The sequence below is a fragment of the Garra rufa genome, chromosome 17, assembly GCF_049309525.1.
Source record: "Garra rufa chromosome 17, GarRuf1.0, whole genome shotgun sequence".
Lineage (NCBI taxonomy): Eukaryota > Metazoa > Chordata > Actinopteri > Cypriniformes > Cyprinidae > Garra > Garra rufa.
The window spans coordinates 28,993,239-29,014,920 of record NC_133377.1 but is presented as its reverse complement, the minus strand read 5'-3'; the positions used below and the strand labels follow the sequence as shown (position 1 = coordinate 29,014,920).

At 35.2% G+C, this 21,682-nt stretch overlaps 1 protein-coding gene across 2 annotated transcripts; it reads left to right on the top strand.

Annotated features, from left to right (window-relative positions):
* The first annotated feature begins 1,193 nt into the window (after positions 1 to 1,193).
* On the top strand, positions 1,194 to 21,154 carry smarcc1b (SWI/SNF related BAF chromatin remodeling complex subunit C1b). Of its 2 annotated transcripts, none has more exons than XM_073821674.1 (28): positions 1,194 to 1,387; positions 2,050 to 2,169; positions 2,376 to 2,461; positions 4,235 to 4,316; positions 6,889 to 6,981; positions 7,262 to 7,331; positions 8,325 to 8,391; positions 8,478 to 8,553; positions 8,708 to 8,830; positions 8,958 to 9,037; positions 9,218 to 9,342; positions 11,444 to 11,503; positions 11,593 to 11,627; positions 11,946 to 12,058; positions 12,172 to 12,243; positions 12,328 to 12,441; positions 12,524 to 12,677; positions 12,914 to 13,024; positions 13,162 to 13,221; positions 14,658 to 14,916; positions 14,999 to 15,151; positions 15,864 to 15,913; positions 16,030 to 16,123; positions 16,525 to 16,658; positions 16,768 to 16,902; positions 17,688 to 17,847; positions 20,683 to 20,754; positions 20,852 to 21,154. In XM_073821674.1, the coding sequence occupies exons 1-28, from the start codon at positions 1,211 to 1,213 to the stop codon at positions 20,896 to 20,898; spliced, it is 2,922 nt and encodes a 973-aa protein (XP_073677775.1). In that variant the 5' UTR covers positions 1,194 to 1,210; the 3' UTR covers positions 20,899 to 21,154. The 2 variants fall into 2 exon arrangements, with proteins under 2 accessions (XP_073677775.1, XP_073677774.1); XM_073821673.1 differs by having other exon boundaries at positions 8,322 to 8,391.
* Positions 21,155 to 21,682: the final 528 nt, after the last annotated feature.

Below are 21,682 nucleotides of genomic sequence, written 5' to 3'. Positions count from 1 at the left end.
ATTATTACGTGTGGCATTGAAAATAACTATAGATTTAAAAATATAACACTGTTTATTCATCTGTTTAGCATTTGACTTTTTAAGGACACAACACCCTATCTCATGCAACTGTCTGAAGGTCTGAGTTGAAAAAGCAATGTTCAAGGGCAGCTGCATTTCGACATTCCTAACAATGAGGAAACATTTGTCTGTATATTTAGCAGAAATTAGAAATCGAAATAAATATATTTAAAAAACTGCATTTATTTGATCCAAAGTACAAAAAAATATATATTTTTGAAATATTTTTATTATTTAAAATAACTGTTTTCTATTCAAATGTATTTTAAAATGTGATTTCAAAACTGATTTTTTGCATCATTACTCCAGTCACATGATCCTTCAGAAATCATTCTAACATTCTGATTTGCTGTTCAAAAAACATTTATTATTATTATTATGTTGAAAACAGCTGAGTATATTTTTTAAGGTTTCTTTGACGAACAGAAAGTTTAGAAGAACAGCATTTATCTGAAATAGAAATCTTTTGTAACATAAATGTATATATCATCATCCTTGCTAAATAAAAGTATTAATTTATTTCTCTCCCCTCAAAAAAAATGGTATAGTGTATAATGATACAAAAGCTTTTTATTTCAGATAAATGCTGATCTTTTGATGTTTCTATGCATTAAAGAATCCTAAAAAAAATGTACTCAACTGTTTTAAATATTGATAATAATAATAATAATGAATAATAATAATGTTTCTTGAACAGCAAATCAGCATGCTTTCTGGACCACGTGACACTGAAAACTGGAGTAATGATGCTGAAAATGTAGCTTTATAAATTACATTTTAAAATATATTAAAATAGAAAGCCATTATTTTAAAAGCAATAATATCACCTGGCCATATGATTAATTCATTTCGATTCGATTATTTTCAGTGTTAAAATTAGTTGCAGTGTTTAAAGTTGAGTATGACTGCTAAACAATGGTTTAGCCGTTCTAAACTTAAACATCCAGCAGATTTTCGTTTTTTTTTTTTTGTTTGTTTATTTTGTTCGCTTCTACTGTGTACTAGTCTGACGAAATAATGTACAGTAAGCAGTATGTACTGTGTGTAGTATGCAGTAGGCCTCTTTGGCGCCTTTTTTTTGGTCCTACCGTTTGAGGCGCTGTGGAGTCTGCAGTCTTTCTTGGGAGCGAAGGCTAATTAGCATGTAACAATGGCTACCCAAACGCTAGGATCTGCTTCTGCGGGACCTACGACGAGTCAAGCCGGTTGCAGCTCTTCACTGAGCCGAAGAATGGACGGTGGACCGTGTTGTAAATTTTGGGAAAGCCCGGAAATAATCTCTCAGTTGGAAGCGGTTCGCAGTTGGATTGGAAAGCATTATAAAAAGGTTAGCGAGCTAGATAGCCGGAGGGACAGCATGTATAATATGGTTAACGTTACCTGAAGCTTTCTTTAATTTCTTTTACAGGTCTTGCTATTTTTTGTGGTTTTGTGATTCTTATTAACGCCCCAAACTGCAGAAGTCTCTTGTATGTGGTAGTATTTTGTCTGTTTGCCTCATATAAATAAAGAAATGATCAGCTAACTCTAAAGAAACGGTCTCAACGTAAGTTAATTGACAGGACAGAAGTGACAACCGTTCATTTTAGCGGTAAAGTTATGTTTATATCAAACTCCACAAGTTCACCATTTGAGTCAGTATGAAATAAAAGATTTTATTTGATTTGTAGTTTTCATATGACGCGGTGTAAGTAAAATTTGATGTTAGCAGCATGCTAGCAGCTTCAAGTTTGGAGAAGCAGGTTTGTGGTAATCAAAGGTGTTTGTTTACACGACCTGACTGACACCCCCCCCCCCCCTCCTCAGTGCTATGCCATCCCTCTCCACTACCCATTGTGTAGATAACACATACCTTGATGTATCTGAAGTCTTAAATTGTTTAAATGTACAGTATGTAGCAAAACCCATTGTAGTGAAAGCTCTTAAACACGGTACAGGCCTCTTTGCAAATCTGTTATTCAATTATTGTTTTTTCCTTTTTCTCTTTAGTATGTACAGACCGATGCTCCCTCCAGCAAGTCTCTCTCTGGGCTGGTCATCCAACTGCTGCAGTTTCAGGAGGATTCGTTTGGCCGGCGAGCAAACAAACCAACCTTTACAAAACTCCCAGTGAGTTGCTGCTTTTCAACTTCTTTCTGTGACAAACCATGCATAAGCACCTTTATTCCTGTGGATTTATGTACATCCCTTTCCATTTCTTACCTTTATGATGGTAAGGAGGTAGTCATCACCTCCACACCCAGATCAGTCATAGCATAAAAACATTGTTTTGCAGAATTGTGAGTGATCAGTGATCCTTGTTTCTTTGTCTTCAGGCGAAGTGTTTTCACGAGCTAAGGCCAGCCGGTGCTCTCTGCCATATTCTGGGATCAGCGTACAAGTTCAAGACAGAACAGGGCTGGTTAGTATTAATGCTGAGTAGTGCATGATGCCATTTTTTTTACCTTTCATTAATTTGTTGTGGAAGTTTTGAGTTTATGTCTAACAAATTTATATTTACTTTACCGTTCAAAAGTTGTAAAGGTTGTTAAGGTTTTTGTTATGTCCTTTATGCTCACCAAGGCCGTTTTTATTTGATTAAAATTGCAGTAAAAACAGTAATATTCCTGTGATGGTAAAGCTGAATATTTAGCAACAATTACTCCAGGTTTCATAGTTACATGATCCTTTATCAAGCAGTCTAATATGCTGATTTGCTGCTCAAGAAACATTCATTATTATCAATGTTGAACAAATTTATGATGCTTCATATTTTTGCGTAGATGAAATAGATCACTAACAGCAAATCTTTTGTAACATCATAAATGGCTTTACTGTCACTTTTGATCAATTTAATGCATCCGTCCTTAATTACAAAACCTTACTGACCCTGATGTTTTAACCAGTAGGGTATATGGGCCATTATACAGAATTGGTTCGATGTCAGAGTTGGAGAAAAAGAAAAGTTTTTGTATGTATACAAATAGTATAATATCCAAGGTGCACATTTCTAGTAATTGTGCCGTTAATTCTCTTATTGTATTTTCAGAAATTTTGTCCTAAGATTAAATGCTATATAAGTATTTGTCCTCTCCCAAAATTTGTCACTACTGAAACACAATAAATATAATTTAGTAGAAAGGTTATATTGACCTGTTAAGATTTTGATAGCATCTTCTTTGTAAATATATATTGTTTGATTTTATTAAAAAGTATAAAAAAAGATTTCAATGAGATTTGTTGTATTTTGAATGCAATTTTTTTTGCAAATGGAAAAAAGTTGATCATGCTGATTTCAAACTTAACGCTATCATAACATCTTAGTTAATAATTCAGTATACTTTATTTTTGACAAAACATCTCATGTTAGTGAGTTAGTGACCACATCACATTACAGAATTACTTGCATATTAAAACACTACTAAAACATGCTAAAATAATAAAAACTTGCGTAACTGTGCTTAAATGTTGTTTATTTTCCCTATGTTGTGGATTATGTGTTCCCTTTAGTCACCCACCACCGAAACAATGACGCCATTTTTGGTCATGACTATTATGGTAGTAACAATTTTCTGGGATAACACACAGAAACCAAATATTTTGGTCGACTCTGGTTCTGTAGTGACAATTTTAGATACTTTTAAACCTAGCTAAATCAGCACATGGCTAGCTAGCACAGTTCTGAACAGTTGTACACATAAAATCTAAATGTTATGGAGTAACTCCCCAAAAAAAAGTTTATTTTAAAAACAACAATGGAATAAAATGCAAAAATTGTTTCAATATAGTTTTCATAAGTTGAAATTTAGGGGTTAGGGTTAAGGACAGCCACCTCCCAATTGCAAGTACCCACTAAATGATTATTTTATATCAGTAATTTTATGCTTACTGATATTTTAAGTATTATTGTGGGTTTCAATAGATGATAAAAGGATCTTATTAAACATCTCAGATTTGAATACTTAAATTATTTTTAAATGTGTTTTTTGGTTGTGAAACAGCAGTTTGCACCAATTCTGTAGAATGGCTCATATATGAATGATTTTTAAATATGATATAATGATACTGTAATTACTTGCACCATGATGTAAGATTTTGGTCATCAGCTCACCACTTCTGGTAAATGTAAATGATTGTCTAATAAAGGTGATGTCAAACTTACCTCATCCACCCTGTGATCTTTTTTTTATTAAAGGAGACGCTTTGATCTTCAGAACCCATCCAGAGTGGATCGCAATGTGGAGATGTTCATCTCTGTGGAGAAAACTCTGATACAGGTATTTGTGCTTAGATCTTTTGTGGAGACAAGGATCTTGAGCATGTCTATGCAGGGCTCGACATTAAGGCTTGTCCGCTTGTCCGGGACAAGTGGATTTTTTTGTAGGACAAGTGGAAGAGAAAATTGGTTGTCCGACTGGACAAGTTAAATTTCAAACAAAATAAAATGCCATGTTAATTAACGTTATATGCCGTTAACGACAGAGCAGAACGTGCAGCGCAAACACCGAGCGGAATATTGAACAGAGAGCGCAGCGCGCCGACACACACACACACACGGAACGGAAAAGACCTGCTCGTGAAGTTACTGTATGTTCACACCGCCGCCGACTTGAGCTGCAAAGAAGCTCTGGCCGCCCCGTCAAGAACTCTTGTCAAAAAGCACGAGGAAGCTTGTTGACGCTTTGGCCGCTCTGACGTAGCAGCATTCTATGTTCGATCATGGGAGAGTGCGCGCGCGGCTCTCTCTCTCTCTCTCTCTCTCTCTCTCTCTCTCTCTCTCTCTCTCTCTCTCTCTCTCTCTCGAAATTGCGATAAATTAATCTGTGCGACCTCAAATTATATTTGAAAGCATTTGTGCGAGTGAGAGAAATGAGTGTGGTGCGACTCGGTTTCAAAACTGTCGCTAGCCTAACTACTGACTAGTAGTACAAGACTAAAAGTCTTGATTAACGTATAAGTTTAAGAGAGGGAAAGACGATCGCGATAGGTTTTGATAAATCTTCAAAAAGGCAATGATGTCATTGAATAAATATGCACGCTGTACGTTTCAAAGTCAAAACGCTGCACGGATGTCTTCATATGAATGTATCTGAAGGGAACAGACTGTCCTCAGAAACATGTCGTTTGCATTGTCATTTCATGTCTGATAAAACGGCGTTAGTGCTGGTTTGTGTACAGCTGTTACTATGGAAACCGTAGTATTTCAGCGCTCCTAAAGCGCCCCCTCGTGACAAACAAATTAATTTTTATTTTCAATACATTTTTTCAGCTGTTTATGGTCAAATTATTGGAATTATCGATCCATGTGTAAGTGTGAAATAATTTAATTTGCCTTTTAAAAATCTAAACAATTAAGTAATACTAATGTTATATATCTTATATAAATATAAGAAATTATATACTTGATTTATCCCTTTTAATGGTATAAAGGTTGAAATGCCATTGTATTAGATATTTTGTTTTTTGTGTCTGTATCTGAATTATAAATCATGTAATTTTATGGCTTAATATTCTACCGTACATTGTCCAACCCCACTCATACTGTTCATTTAACTTGTGCAGCTCTTAAAAAAAAGGGTCATAAATTGCCTTAAATTGATATTTTAAAATTCTGCAGCTACACTAAATGGTGAAATAAAATTCTTTCCTTGATATTTGTTTATATTTGTGTATTGAAAACATTTTTGATTGACATTTAGACTCCTATCTGATTTTCTATATTTTTAAAAAATGTCTTTTTTTTTTATTTGGGCTAGTTAAATTAATTTTTGGGCTATCAAATTCTGATGAGTACCTGCCCGAAGGGCTACCAGAGATTTTGACATTTTGCGAGCCCTGAGCCGTCAATCATTCCCTGTCACTGAAACTGCGCTCCGCTTAACTTAGAACCGGACGTTTTTTCCTCTCTCTCTCTCTCTCTCTCTCTCTCAACCAAACCCTGTTCCGGCGTTGCACAAACTGCAATTAGGGGTGTGTGAAATGACGATTTTATTTTTATTGTGGACAATTAAAAGGTTTCCACAATCTGCTTTTGAAGAAATATAGTATATTTCGTGCTACAGCGCACATTCTGTCAGATACAATTCTGCCGCCTCCGTGTCAATATACTATACAACGCGGCTCAGATAGCACATGTACGTCTGCAAGATGTCTGATAAAGATCTCTTGATCTGGAAAGCATCTGCTGTGTACAAACATCTGGCAGGCGTCTGTCAGATGTCAGTTAATCAGAATCGGCCATGAAGAATCAAGATCGGTGCATAACTAAAAAGAAATTGGGTGCTCCTACATTTTTTGGGATGCTCCTAACTTTTTAAAGTTGGGAGCACCAGTGCTACCAAGTAAAAAAGTTAATTTCGAGCCCTGCTTTACACCAACAGCACCATATGAGTTCAAACGGGAACGAAAATTTGTAACCAAATGGTTATTTATGAAGACGGAGAAATGTTCTGTGGCGTCTGTCGGATAGATAGTTTTATTTTTTTTCACCAAGAGTCACCACTACATCTGGTGATACACCGTGCACATCAGCGTGCAAAGTATTACTTTGTATTATACTATGAGTCTGGAGATCCTTCTACTGTTCCTTTCTACTTCTACGTTCCTTTCTACTGTTTCAACTGAATTGTATTAATATTGATAGTGTTTGGATGCTTTCAATGAATTCTGCATTAGCAAAACAAAAAAAACAAAAATGATATTATAAATCTTTACCCGGACAAGTGACTTTTGTGCATGGACAAGTGAAACATAAATTTACTTGTCCGAAGGACAAGTGCCTCAAAAAGTTAATGTCAAGCCCTGCTATGCATGGTGCAGTATCTGATCTGTGTGTTTCGTTCGTGCTAGAATAACTTATTAAGCAGACCTGTGGTGTACCTGTCTCCTGATCTTGAGCAGAAGCAAGCTCTAAAACTCAAAGACATTGTTGTGCGACACCAGGTCAGTGGAAAAATAAAAGGAAATATATCCACTACAAACTAGACACTACAGATGGGCATTTAGAGTAATTTTGTATGATGCATATATGTTAATTTCAACCTGTGTTTTTTATTTATGAATATACATTTTAAAAATGTATCTAATTATTGTGAAAGTTAATAACCAGGATTTCTGTACAATAAAATGAATTCAGGTTAAAGTGAACTAGCTAATTACTTGTGCATTTCAATTATATGCATTATTGATTACTGTATACACAACTTTTTGCTTGCATTTTTAGGGCACAGTGACAGAGGACAAGTCACAAGCCACCCACCAAATATACCCATCACCCTCTACAGCAGATGAAGGTGCGTGTGTTTTTAATTTTGTGTTTTTCTATCTGTGCATTTGAACAGTAAGATTTTTCATGTATTTTAAAAAAGTCTCTTATCCTCCCAAGCCTGAATTTATATGATCCAAAGTACAACAAAAACAGTAAAAATTTTTAAATATTTTTACTATTTAAAATAAGTGTTTTCTATTTGAATATATATTTATTCCTGTGATTTCAAAGCTGAATTTTTAGCATCATTACTCCAGTCACACGATCCTTCAGAAATCATTCTAAAATTCTGATTTGCTACTCAAACACATTTATTATTATTATTATTATTATTATTATTTATTATTATTATTATTATTTTTATTATGTTGAAAACAGCTTTTTCAAGTTCCTTTGATGAACAGAAAGATCAGAAGAACTTTATCAGCAATAGAAATCTTTTGTAACATTTATAAATGTCTTTATCATCACCTTTGATCAATTTAAAGCACCTTTGCTAAATATTATTTATTTCTGTAATTTCTTTCCCAAAAAAAAGATACTGGCTCCAAGCTTTTGAAGTATAGTGTACAATGTTACAAATGCTTTTTATTTTAGATAAACTGATCTTTGGATATTTCTATTCATCAAAGAATCCTGAAAACATGTACTCGACTGTTTAAAATATTGATAATAATAGTTAAAAAAAAAAGTTTCATCATATTAGAAAGATTTTTGAAAGGGTCATGTGAAACTGAAGTAATGATAATAAATACTATGCTAAAATTTAGAATTAATCACATGAATAAATTACATTTTAAAATGCATTTAAATAGAACACAATTATTTTAAATAGTAAAAATGTTACAGAATTGTACTGGTTTTGCTGTACTTTGGATATATATATATTTTTTGGACTTGGTAAGCAGAAGAGACTTCTTTAAAAATCTTACTGTTCAAAAACTTTTGACTGGTAGTGTATTCTTGGAAATGTTCACATTTGTGTGTATAATATTCACTGTTGGGTCTTTTCCAGAAGAATGGCTTAGGCCCGTCATGCGATTGGATCGGCAAATGATGGTGCATTGGGGCATGTGTCCAGACAGGTAGAAAATACATCACACTCACATTTGCAGATGTGCTCTAAATGTTCAGATTAATAAATGCTGCATTTTATATTTTATTTCTTCAGTTATGACTCACTTGTATCAGCAAGTGATGTAGATGGAGAAGTAGAGGAACCTCCCAACCCAGACAGGTGCTGGAAGGTGAAAAAATCCTTTTAGTATTAATACCCTGAGACTAAACATATTGTGTCTTGTCTGTTGTTGGGTTTCAACAATGACTAAATTAGAGATGGGGTTTTATTTGCTGTGATAAGACAGTAAGAAAGTATACTTAAATGCCAACTTCTTTTCTCAGGTTAATACCAAATGGGTTCTCGACACAGACACATATAATGAGTGGATGAATGAGGAAGATTATGAGATTGATGAGAATGGGAATAGCATGAGTTTTAGGCGCCGTATCTACCAAAGCACAGAGGTATGTTTATCTAATTTAATGCTATTTTTAAAAATCTGTTGTTTTGGTAAATTAATTTTTGTTTGTATTTGCTGTTGGTTTGGAGTTTTCGTTTTACTTTTGAAGTTTTGGGGTTTTTTTTCACAAGGAACAGAAACCTGCAAAGAAGCGGCGGCGCTCCCCTTCTCCACCATCTTCTGAGTCTAAGAAGAAAGGAGGAAAGAAAAGGTTAAATTTCCTACTGTACTTTTTGTTCAATCTTATGTGACTTTTATTCACCAGTACAGGAAAGGTTAATGTTGGAAGTCACTGTAGCTTTTTTCTCTAAAGCAGTGGATCAAATTCTCTGTAGTTTGAGGCAAAATTGTATTTGATTTTTATTAACGTATTTAATTTTGTACAATCCAGTAGCTCAGGTGTTTATAAGAGGCGTGGTCAACCAGAGGAGGCGGAGCCAGAGGAGGACCTCACAAAAGACATGGAGGATCCCACGCCTGTCCCTAACATGGAGGAGGTCATTCTGCCTAAAAATGGTAAGTTTTTTAGTCCTTCCCCCTTCTGTGTTAAAGGATTAGTTCACTTCCAGAGCAAAAATTTACAGATAATGTATTCACCCCCTTGTCATCCAAGATGTTCATGTCTTTCTGTCGTAAAGAAATTGTTTTTTTTGAGGAAAACATTTTAGGGGCACCATACATATCCATTATATGGAGAGAAATCCTGAATTTAAACTTTAAACTAAACAAAATGCAGTTTAAACGCAGATTCAAAGGACTCTAAACGATCCCAGCCATGGAAGAAGGTTCCTATCTAGCGAAACAATTGGTTATTTTCCAAACAAATTGACAATTTCTATACTTTTTAATAGGGATGCATTTGAAAAATTCACATGAAAAATTCTAACCGATACCGATAGCCGATAATTAAGTCCTTCTTTTGGCCGATACCGATAACCAATACATTCATATTTTTATATGATAATTTTGTGCACACAGGAGAATACAAAATCTAAGATAAACTAATGAAATTTATATTATATATCTGGGTCTAACAATCATAGCAAACAGTCCTGACTCTTCAAAAATGTTTCAGTTTTTTTTGTGTAAGGCACCACAATTCTAAATAAAATAAAATGCTTTGACATTTTGTCAACCTGGAAAAAATGAAAAGTGCATCATGGAGTAACGTCAGATGTCCAAATGTCTGTGGTAAAGCTTACATGTAGTCCATTCTTATTGATCATATTATGAATGTGTGCAGCAGCCAAAGGCGGGGAATAAAACATCAGAATCGAGATTAAAAACATCTCAACTCTTCAGAATGCCGCAAGCGCAACAGGTCATGTGACATGAACCAACCAATCAGCTTCATCCTTTCCCTTAATAACACTGAAAGCACTGGCAAGGTAGAGAAACAGCTTATCAAAGCTGTACAGGAATAAACATTTTTAAATAAATTTGATAACAGAGCTACTGCAAGCGATTTTTAATGCTGAAAATCTATTTATTCTTTGCTGAAACTACCGCGTCTTTATGGAGAGCGCATATCATGGCTGCTTAGCAACGGCAGACGCCACTGGAGCTCAAACTAGAGAGCGGTTTGGCAAAGACTTTGGGTTTGGAAAGAAAGAGAAGGCGGCGCTTCAGCGTTTTCCACGCGTTTTTAGGCGCGACATGTGAACGGCCCCTAAAACAGATTCACCGCAATGATGACCTCTGAAGTGAGAGATAAGATTGTTAAAACTTACGGCTTTTTACCTCCTCTCGGAATCCTTGCTAAACATGTGTTGCAAATAGCAGTAGCATTGTCGTCCTCTGTCACCGTGAAAAACTTCCAGACCTGCGAAGGCGATGATGACGACACAGATGATGATGTATTAAACGTGACAAAGGCCGAGTCACTGCAGTTTACAGCTGCAGTCACTTGCACTCGGAAAGCAGATGAATCTCAGATAAACCAGACTGATTGATTGATTTACCAGCAAGAGTACTTTATCGGATCGGGTTTCATTTATTTATCGGAGCAATAAAAATGACGTAATTTTTACCCATATCGGTCGATAATTTATCTGTCCGATAAATATCGTGCATCCCTACTTTTTAACCTCAAATGTTCGTCTTGTCTCATCTCTGCGATGCGCATGTGCAGTCTGTGTAATCCAGGATGCTGTTTTACCTTTTTTCGTAAAGGGTGTTTGATATTCTTTGTATGTTCACTTTGTAAACACTGGGTTGGTACTTCTGCAGCGATGTAGGATGATTTTGAAGTTGAAGAAAACGAGATGGGAGTTTTTCAACATATCTGTTTCAAAAATAATTGATCGTTTCGCTAGATAAGACCCTTCTTCTTCCGGCTGGGATCGTTTAGAGCCCTTTGAAGCTGTGTTTAAAATGCATTTTGGAAGTTTAAACTTGGGGGCACCATACATATCCATTATATGGAAAGAAATCCTGAAACGTTTTCCTCACAAAAAAAAATTCTTTACGACTGAAGAAAGAAAGACATGAACATCTTGGATGACAAGGGGGTGAGTACATTATCTGCAATTTTTTTTGTTCTGGAAGTGAGCTAATCCTTAAGTGCTTATGTTGATGTTGGAAGTGTAACATGTTATTTATTTCTCTTTGGCTGTAGTTAACCTTAAAAAAGACAGTGAAAACACTCCAGTCAAAGGAGGCATTATGGCTGATTTGGGTAAGCTTGTTTTTGGATTTCACTGTTCAGTGAATCATGATCTGTTTATGTTTCAGTAATAACCTTGAGTATCTTTGTGTTTTTCTCAGATGACCAGGATGAGGACCTGCTTACTGGTGTCAGAGTAAGTTATTCTAGCATCCCAAAAAATGTTAATCTAAGTGCATGACCAAAAACTTCCAAGAATTCCTTTGGAAAAGAGCAGAAGGACAGCACATTGCAACAGTGCTCTCAAATTCTATTCAAATAATAGTGAACAATAAAACCATTTTAAACCTTTTAGCTGTGAGTTATAGTCTGTCATGGTTGCTTTCTGTTCAACCTAACACAGAATTTACTTCCAGAACCCAGTTATAGTCAAGTCCCAGTTTCAAGAAGCCCTGGCTCACAATATCTACCATGTGCTTTAAAGTATTTAAGTTCTGACCTATTGTGTGTGTAGGATGAGGATGAGCAGAGGGAGTTTGGCCGTGGGATGGAGGGGGAGGAGAGTGCCACAGAGCAAACACATCACATCATTGTGCCCACCTATGCCTCCTGGTTCGACTACAACTGGTGAGGGTTTAACTGTGCAAGCGCCCAGATTACGCCGACTCACAATTTCAGTTTTACGATATATAGATGTCAGAATTGAGGTATAATAGTTTTTTGTTTTTTTTGTGCGCTAGTATTCATCAGATAGAGAGACGAGCTCTTCCTGAGTTCTTCAATGGAAAGAATAAGTCCAAAACACCAGAAATGTAAGTCTATGTTTATGCAAATACTATTTGTATCAGATTCATCATCCTGAACTCTAAATAACCATGTTCATATTTTGTTTGTAGATTTCTTGCATACCGCAACTTCATGATTGATACATACCGGCTAAACCCTCAGGAGTATCTGACCTCAACCTCCTGTAGACGAAACCTGACAGGAGATGTTTGTGCACTTATAAGGTGTGTATAGTCACTTGTACCCACTTAATTGACACCGGTTCAATTTGTAATTCAATTCTAAGCCTGCATGTGTGCATTTTAGGGTTCATTCATTTTTGGAGCAGTGGGGGTTGATCAACTACCAGGTAGATGCAGAAAGTCGACCCCTCCCTATGGGCCCACCTCCAACACCACACTTTAATGTTCTTACAGACACACCTTCTGGACTCGTCCCACTACAGCACAGACCCTTGCAGGTAAAACAGAAGTACTTTGACATTGCATTGCTTAACATGAAAATGTGTGCTTTAAATGATCAGCTCTTAGATTACAGGGTTTTGATTGGGCCTTTTATTATTTGCCTACTTACTGTATCAAATAAATGGACATAAAATATTTGAGTTGAAAACAATCAGTTGCCTGGAACAATTATACAGTTCAGCAATCATTATGAAAGAGTGTTTAATTTCACTTTTTTTGTGTGTGTTTGAAGGTTTCAGCTTCTCAGCATATGTTGCATTTCCCAGAGAAATTGAGAGAAAAACCATCTGATCTGCAGAACTTTGGTCTACGGTCTGATATTTATGCTAAGAAACATCCAAAGGTAAAAACAACACCTGTTTTTTTTTTTTGCAAAATTCATCTTTTGAGAACATTTTAGAATCTATTTGTGCATTGCGATTCAGCAACTGAATAGTGTTTGCTTTTTCTCTTTTTTTTCTTTTCTTTTTCATCTTTTAGAGTAAAGGCGCAAGTGCTGGGAGAGAATGGACAGAACAGGAAACACTCTTGCTTTTGGAGGTAAGCCAGTCAGACAGTCAACAAGATTTTGAAAGCCTTAGTACTCAGAAGTCTTCAACAGCAGTACTGCAGGGGGTTGCCAGTTATCCTTATTTATTTATTTATTTATTTATTTATTTATTTATTTTTTTGGGCATTTTTGCCTTTATTATGATAGGACAGATCAGAATTGACAGGAAATGTAGTGGGAGAGAGATAGGGGGCGGGATCGGGAAAGGTCCTTGAGCCGGGATTCGAACACGGGACACCCGGAGCGCAACGGTGCTATATGTCGACGCGCTGCCCACAAGGCTATCGGCGCCGACCTTGCCAGTTATTATTAATCTCTTTTTATCTCATGCAAATAATGCCCAATCTTGCTATCTTGCCCAAAGCTAAAATCTAAAAATCCAGCTAAATTTTTTTGTCTAAATCACAATCAAATGCATTTTGTATTGTAATGTTTGGGTGAAGTAAAAAAACATAAAGTACATGGCTCTACTCGGATCAGTAAGATTTTTAATGTTTTTAAAGGAATCTCTACTCCTCATCAATGCTGCATTTATTTAATTAAAAATACAGAAAAAGGACAGTTATATTATGAAATATTGTTACAATTTAAAATGATGGTTTTGTATTTTAATATACTTTAAAATATTGTTTAATTCTGTCATACAAAGTTGATTTTTTAGCATAATTACTCCAATTTTCAGTGTCACATTATCCTTCAGAAATCACTCTAATGTGCTGATGTTGGAAACGTTTACACTGCTTAATATTTTTTTTGGAGCCTGTAATACTTTTTTCAGAATTCTTTGAATAAAAAGTTTAAAAGTACAGCATTTATTTTAATATAAATAGACATCTTTTCTAACAATAGAAGTCTTTACTACCACTTTTTATCAATTTAACACATCCTTGCTGAATAAAAGTAATTTCTGTCCAGCAAAGAAAGAAAGAAAAAAATGTACTGTCCCCAAACTTTTAAACCGTATGTTAGAAAAGATTTCTATGTTAAATAAATGCTGTTCTTTTTAACATTTTAAAAGAATCCTGAAGAAAGGTAAAACAAAAATACAAGTACACTGAAGACTGAAGTAATGACTGAAGAAAATTCAGCTTTGCATCTCTTAAATTATATTTCTAAATATATTCAAATAGAAACCATTATTTTAAATGCCAATAATATTTCACAATATTACAGTTTTTTTCTGTATTTTTGATCAAATAAATGCAGCCTTGATGAGCATAGGAAACTTCTTTAAAAACATTCAAAAATTTTACTGATCTTAAACTTTTGAACGGTAGTGTACGTTTTATGCAATGATGATTCAAATGTTTTAAAATGCTCTACAGTATGTAATAAGGAGTACCTGCTCCAACTCTCTCTATCCCCAAGGGGTCCTTGTTCTGAAAAGGTTGTGATTATTTGTTTTTGTATGCCACTCTCTTTTCAGGCTTTGGAGATGTATAAAGATGACTGGAATAAGGTGTCAGAACATGTGGGCAGTCGCACACAGGATGACTGTATACTTCACTTCTTACGGTTGCCCATCGAGGACCCATACCTAGAGAACTCTGAAGCCTCAATGGGTCCTCTGGCCTATCAGCCTGTCCCCTTCAGCCAGTCAGGGAACCCTGTAATGAGCACTGTTGCTTTCCTTGCATCTGTGGTCGACCCCCGAGTAGCTTCTGCAGCCGCCAAGGCAGCTTTAGGTAAGAGCTAGTCTGTTAGTGTGTGTGCGGATTTGAAGATGCATGTGGAAAATATGTATGTAATGTTTGAACTGTCTTTCAGAGGAATTCTCAAGAGCAAGAGAAGAGGCCCCACCAGAGATATTCACCGCCAGCTTTCAGAAAGCACAGAGAGTTGGGCATAATTTAGATCCGGCCTTTACACTCCAAACGGGCAGCATTGCGGGACTTGATCCTGACCATTCAGAAAAGACTGGTACTCTCATCTCACTTTCTTGTATATGTTATATATCTTGTATAAAAAAAAAAAAAAAAACTCTCCCTTTGAATGAACTTTTAAAATGCATGGTAAAACTAATAAGCAACTAAATGTCTCCCTCTAGCTTAATATTTTTTTCAAAGAAATTAATACATTAATTTAGCAAGGATGCAGTAGGTTGATCCAAAGTGACAGTACATGTAAAATGTTACAAAGATTTCTATTTCAAATAAATGCTGTTCTTTTAAACTTCCTATTTATCAAGAATCCAAAAAAAAGGAATCACTATTTTCAAAAACATACTATGCTGCAGTAGTCAACCAAAATCAGCATATTAGAATGATTTTTGAAGGATCATGTAAAATATATTAAATAGAAAATGTATTTAAAATTTCACAATATTCCTGTTTTTTATTTTTGTTTTAACCCAATAAATGCAGCCTTGGTAAGCTTCTTTCATAAACATTAAAGGCTTACTGATCCCAAACTGTTAAATGCTTATGCATTTTAAAACTATTTTAGAATTATTAAATAATTTAAATGGTCGTACTTAAAACATCCAGGGGAGGGCAGTAAGTGAAAGAATTTTCATAATGTTAAATGTCATTTAAACAAGCATCTTATATGGCTTCTGAACACCCAATATTATGTAATACTTTTTATGATCAACATTGGGATTATGACTAATATATGATTCTCCTTTTTTTAGATGGGAGTGGTCTAGAAGCTATGAACACTGAATATGAGCAGCATGAAAAGGTATGAGAAGCTTCTTCAGATAAATAATCCTCTATTCCCATGTTTTATGTTCTTAATTTTACAAATCTTAATGAAAGAGTGATTGATTGTTACTGAGACTGTGCTGTCTGTTGTAGCTTGAGGGTGACAGCATCTTGGGAGAGGGAGAGCGTGTGAAGAACGAGGAGAAAGAAGAGAGTGAAGGAGAGAGGGGAGAGGAGAGCACAGCAGGTCAGAGGATCACAGATGCTCTGCATAATAAACCTCTTTGCATTGATTCACCTTGGTTTAACACAGTGCTGCTAAATTGATAAATATTTATTGTTAGTTGCAGTAGGTGTGACAGCTAAGGTACACCAAAGCTGTGTTCAAAATAGTATACTACTATACTGCAAAAAAATCACCTTTAAAGTTGTCCAAGTAAAGTTCTTAGCAATGCATATTACTAATAAAAAATTAAGTTTTGATATATTTACAGTGGGGAAAAAAGTGGGAAGTTTTTTTTAAACAGTGATCCTTTTTTTTCTTTTGTAACAATGTTCTAGAATTTTCTAGACAAATACTGAAAAAAATGAATAGTCATGTAATCCTTACTGTATTTCTTAATATTCCAACTTTGAATGTCTATCCAGAGGAGAGTTTTGACATGAGCCTTACCCAAGGGGATGGGGAGGAGATGAAGAGGAGGGGGGAGCTTGAACTGGTGGAGGGAAACATCGCTACAGCTGCTGCTGCAGCACTGGCCTCTGCAGCTACCAAAGCAAAGGTGGATGTCAAACCTCTTTCCTTGCAACCGCTCCCTTGACCATTAATGGTGACAAAAAAGCCATTCATCTGAACTCACTCTTCTCTTTCTTCCTCTTATGTCCCTCTAGCACTTGGCTGCAGTAGAAGAGAGGAAAATTAAATCTCTGGTGGCTCTGCTGGTTGAGACGCAGATGAAAAAGTTGGAGATCAAACTGAGACACTTTGAAGAGCTGGAGACCATTATGGATCGAGAAAAAGAGGCTGTGAGTTAGAGTGCCTTGTTCAAACAAGATCAGGCATCTCCACACGACTCCAAAAAACTTTTGAGAGCACACTAAATTATTTTTCAACGCAAGAATGTTTTACAACCTGCATCTTAAAGGGATAGTTCACCCAAAAATGAAAATTCTGTCATTAATTACTCATCCTCACGTCGTTCCGAACCCGTAAAACCTTTGTTCATCTTCGGAACACATATGCTATTTTTGATTACATCCAAGAGCTTTTATGATCCTGCATAGACAGCAATGCAACTGAAACATTTTATGGCCCAGGACATCATCCATGTGACCTCACTGGTTCAACCATAATGTTATGAAGCTACGAGAATAATTTTTGTGCACAAGGGAAAAAAATAATGACTTACATCAACAATTTCTTCTCTTTCCTGTATGTCTTTGGTATTTTTCTGTAATTTATGTTGCGTAGATGAACAAAGGTCTTATAGGTTTGGAACAACATGAGGGTGATTAATTGAATTGACAGAATTTTCATTTTTGGGAGAACTAACCCTTGAATTGCTAATTATTTATTTTCAGAAAAAATATTTGCACTGAATAATACATTTTCATAACCTCTTAAATGGATAGTTCACCTAAAAATGAAAATCTGTTATCATTTACTTACCTTTATGTTCTTCCAAACCTGTATTTTTTTTTTTTTCTTCATTTAGTCTCTTTTATTTAAACGGTCTTGCTGACTGCTAATTGTATTTTTAATGTACAGATTTTAGAATGTTTAAACTTAATTTGATATCTGTTTGTTGTAGCTGGAGCAGCAGAGGCAGCAGTTGTTATCAGAAAGACAGAACTTCCACTTGGAGCAGGTAAAATATGCTGAGATGAAGGCACGACAGAATGTGGAACAGCCGCAACAAGCAGGAGCCACACAGAGCGGCAGTAGTACAGCATTCAACCCTCTTCACCACGGTAAGCTCTCCTACACATCACAGTCAGCCCTTTTGTCTCACGCACACTTGTATAGTCTTAATCGCCCCTATGTTATCCAAGATATTCATGTCTTTCTTTCTTCAGACACAGTTTTTTGAGGAAAACATTCCAGGATTTTTCTCCATATAGTGGACTTCAATGGTGCTCAATGGATTTAAGGTTAAAAATGGCATTTCAATGCAGTTTCAAAAGGCTCTAAACGATACCAGCCGAGAAATAAGTGTCTTACCTAGTAAAACGATCGCCCATTTTCTTAAAATACAGTATTTATAATAGGGATGAACCAAAATTAAAATTCTTGGCCGAAGCCGAACAAAATTACACACTGTGCCAAAGGCCGATTACTGTGTTTTTTTCCCCCCATGTATTTTGCCAATTTTTTTTCACCATTGCATTAATTAAATAGCCAATATTTGCTTTTTACAGTTTTGTCTTGCTTTTCAAAGAAAAAAACATTTACAAAAAACAACAATTTAAACATATTTATTTAACACTGAACATTTTTAACATTCTAGTAGACTTAGCCTACCAACAAAGCACAATTAAACTTAAAATTAATAGTTCTTTGGCCATTTTTAAGACCCCCCTTCTTGAATTAGACATGTTTGTCATGTACAAATAAATGCAGCCTTGCTGAGCAAAGGAGAATGTTATAATAAATGTATTAATAGAGCTGTTGTAATGATTGTTATTATTATTTTTGTGTTACTTTTTACTGTTCTTCTATTAAAAAATAAATTAAATTACAATACTAACATTTATGAATGTTGACATTTATTTTGGCGCAAACCCGCAAGAAGACGTCAGTACTACTTTTTGCTGACAGCAGCAGATTTATGAATAATTCTCAACACGTCAATTTTCCTTGCGCTTTGGACTTTGAACCCTGGCTTACAAGCTCGTGCAGCGCTGTAAGAATAAATACAATTTGTGCTTGTATTAGACAACATGATGTTTTGTAGTTTATTTACTGATGGTTTAAGGTCATTTCGTGATTTCAGTCATCATACAGGAACCAGCAACAACGACTCCTTTCTCTTCTATTGGACAACATGCGATGCGATACTAAACAGTCTCTCGCTGCCGGTGCTTGTAATAATTTTTGAGCCTTTCTCGGACAGTTTTTAATGCTTCCACACTGCCGACATGTTTGCTGTATTAGTGCGCGCTTTTTTTTTGACCGCGTCACGTCATTGTTCAGTATAATTTATTCTGCCTTTTTTGCTTATTCAACCAAACACCGAAAGAGCTTTTTTGGTAACACTTTCTATGAAGCCCCTATTTATAATACATTATGAGGGTATTTCTAAGGCATTATAATGAATGCATAATGCATTATAATAAACCTTGTAATATGTTATATTATCTCATAAATACTCATAACAACAATTATAATACATTATAATACTTAAGTATTTGAGGTTATAACTTTTAAGATTATGATTATTTATAACACACATTTATTCTACCTAATTTACAATGGACTATATCATATTACATTTATTTTTTTCATTTATATTATATTTTATTTTGATGGTCCCCTTAGTCTATTGACTATACGCAACTTTTCAACTACATGTCAACTAACACTCCTTAGAGTATTAGTAGACTTAGGTTAAGGTTAGGCTAGGTAGTAGAAGGTTTACATGCTTGCAAAGTTACTTATAATCAGTTTGTCATTTGGGGAACCAAAAATACAGTGTTAGCATATATTTTGCATACTAATTTAAAAATGATTACATAAAAATTACTGTTAGTTGACATGCAGTTGCAGAGTTACTTATAAAAAGCTGTCTAAAGGGTACCATCAAAATAATCAAACTGATAATACTAATGTGTCATATTACACATTTATCTCATCTAATACCTGATCTTATGGCTCTTTGAGAAATATTATTATAATTACTTATAAGTGGTCTTTGTATGCTTTAAGTAAAGTGACATGAGAAACATGGCAAGATATGAGACTTATAATATGTTATAACTATGGAGGAGGTAATCATACTGTTAAAAGCTATAACCACAAATAAGTAAAACATTATAATACATTAAGACTGTTCTTATGAATACTCATAAGATGATACAACATATTATACATTTTTTTATAATGTATTATTAATGTATTATAATGCCTTAAGAATACCCTTATAATGTATTATAAATACAGGCTTCATAGAAAGTGTTACCGCTTTTTTTTGCTATTTTCGGACGAATCATTTCGGTTGCATCCCTAATTTACACACTTTTTAACTACAATAGCTCGTCTTGTCTAGCTCTGCAATGCACGCTCTGTGTACTTTGGTTTAAAACTGTTAGAGTATGTTGAAGAACTTTTTTGTAAAGGGCATTTGATTTTCTTTGCAGGTTCTTCTATACTGGGTCGGTACTTCTATAACTTAAATGTCATTGCTGCAGGAGTAAATGAGATGGGAGTTTTTTGATCTACCCTAACTGTATTGAACGGGAGTGCACAGAGTATGCATCTGCATCGCAGTGCTAGATAAGATGGGCATTTCAGAAAAATAACCAATTGTTTTACTTTCAAGACCCTTATTCCTCGGCTGGGATTGTGTAGAGCCCTTTGAAGCTGCACAGAAACTACATTTTTAACCTTTAGTTCATTGAGCACCATTAAAGTCCATTATATGGAGAAAAATCCTGGAATGTTTTCCTCCAAAAAAAAAATTTCTTTGCAACTGAAGAAACAAAACATGAACATCTTGGATGATATGGGGGGTGAATAAATTATCAGGAAATTTTTATTTTAAAAGTGGAGTAATCCTTTAAAAATATTGTGTTTTTTATTCCTCTCAGGTCGTTCGGTAGGCAGTGCTGGTACCGGACAGGTCATGGGTGCTCGACACTCTGGAGCTCCCAATGGCATGTGTGAGTAACACATGCCTCAACTCAAAAGCTGATCAACACCGGTGCAGTGTTCAAAACATTTTGAATCTGGCTGGTTTTTATTTTCTTTCCAACTCAGACCAAACTCCACCGTCCTCGCAGACTGATGGGGCCACACCCATGTAATGTCTTCATCGCCTTAAGACCCAAACCCAGCAAGATGACATGAAGGACACGGTCACATCATTACCCACATTCACCTCTACAATAGCACTTCTTCTGTGTATATTAAATATTTTTTAAACATTGATTCTGGGTAAGATTTGAGGCTTTTCGTTGCCATATCTGTCTGTACTTAATGTTTGTAGATCTGTTTTTGTATTGCCACCAAGTACTAAAACATTTGTTTTAGTACGAATAAATCTTTTATATGAAGTTATAACTTCTCTAGTGAGCTCATATATTTTCTAATACTTTTGTATTTTTAATTTGGTAGCTTAATCTCTGAATCATTTAATTCGATATTCGTGGTACAAGTATTTCAGCAGTCAGCTGTTCTTAACTAGGAAGAAAACTGGGCTGCGCCATTGCTTGATCTGTTCCAGATGTATTTTTAACAGCTTTAATTTTTAAAAGAAACTCTTAGATCACAGGTCACTCTAGTGCACACGGTTTGGGAAAAGCTCTTTTCCATACTTGAGAGTAAATGGATATGGGAGCTGTGAGCTCATAAATGAGATTTGAGAGCTGCAGGAGAAGATTTTCAGCAAAAACACTTATTGTATGGAAAGGAGCAATTTTACCTTTAAAATGGTGCCCTGTGTATTTGACTGAAGATAGAGTTTGAAACAACATCAAGTTGAGCAAATATAATTTTAGGGTGAACTAAGGCTTTGTACAAGGTGCTTAAAATACTTGAATTTGACTTGTTTAAATGTAAAGACTAAAAACCCATAAAAATAGCAATATT

Bases quoted from the DNA above. Each gene is read 5' to 3' on its own strand.
- smarcc1b (XM_073821673.1), top strand. From the start codon at position 1,211: ATGGCTACCCAAACGCTAGGATCTGCTTCTGCGGGACCTACGACGAGT. The intron at 11,504-11,592 runs GTAAGCTTGTTT...TGTTTTTCTCAG, and splicing joins AGGCATTATGGCTGATTTGG to ATGACCAGGATGAGGACCTG. The intron at 13,222-14,657 runs GTAAGCCAGTCA...CTCTCTTTTCAG, and splicing joins AAACACTCTTGCTTTTGGAG to GCTTTGGAGATGTATAAAGA.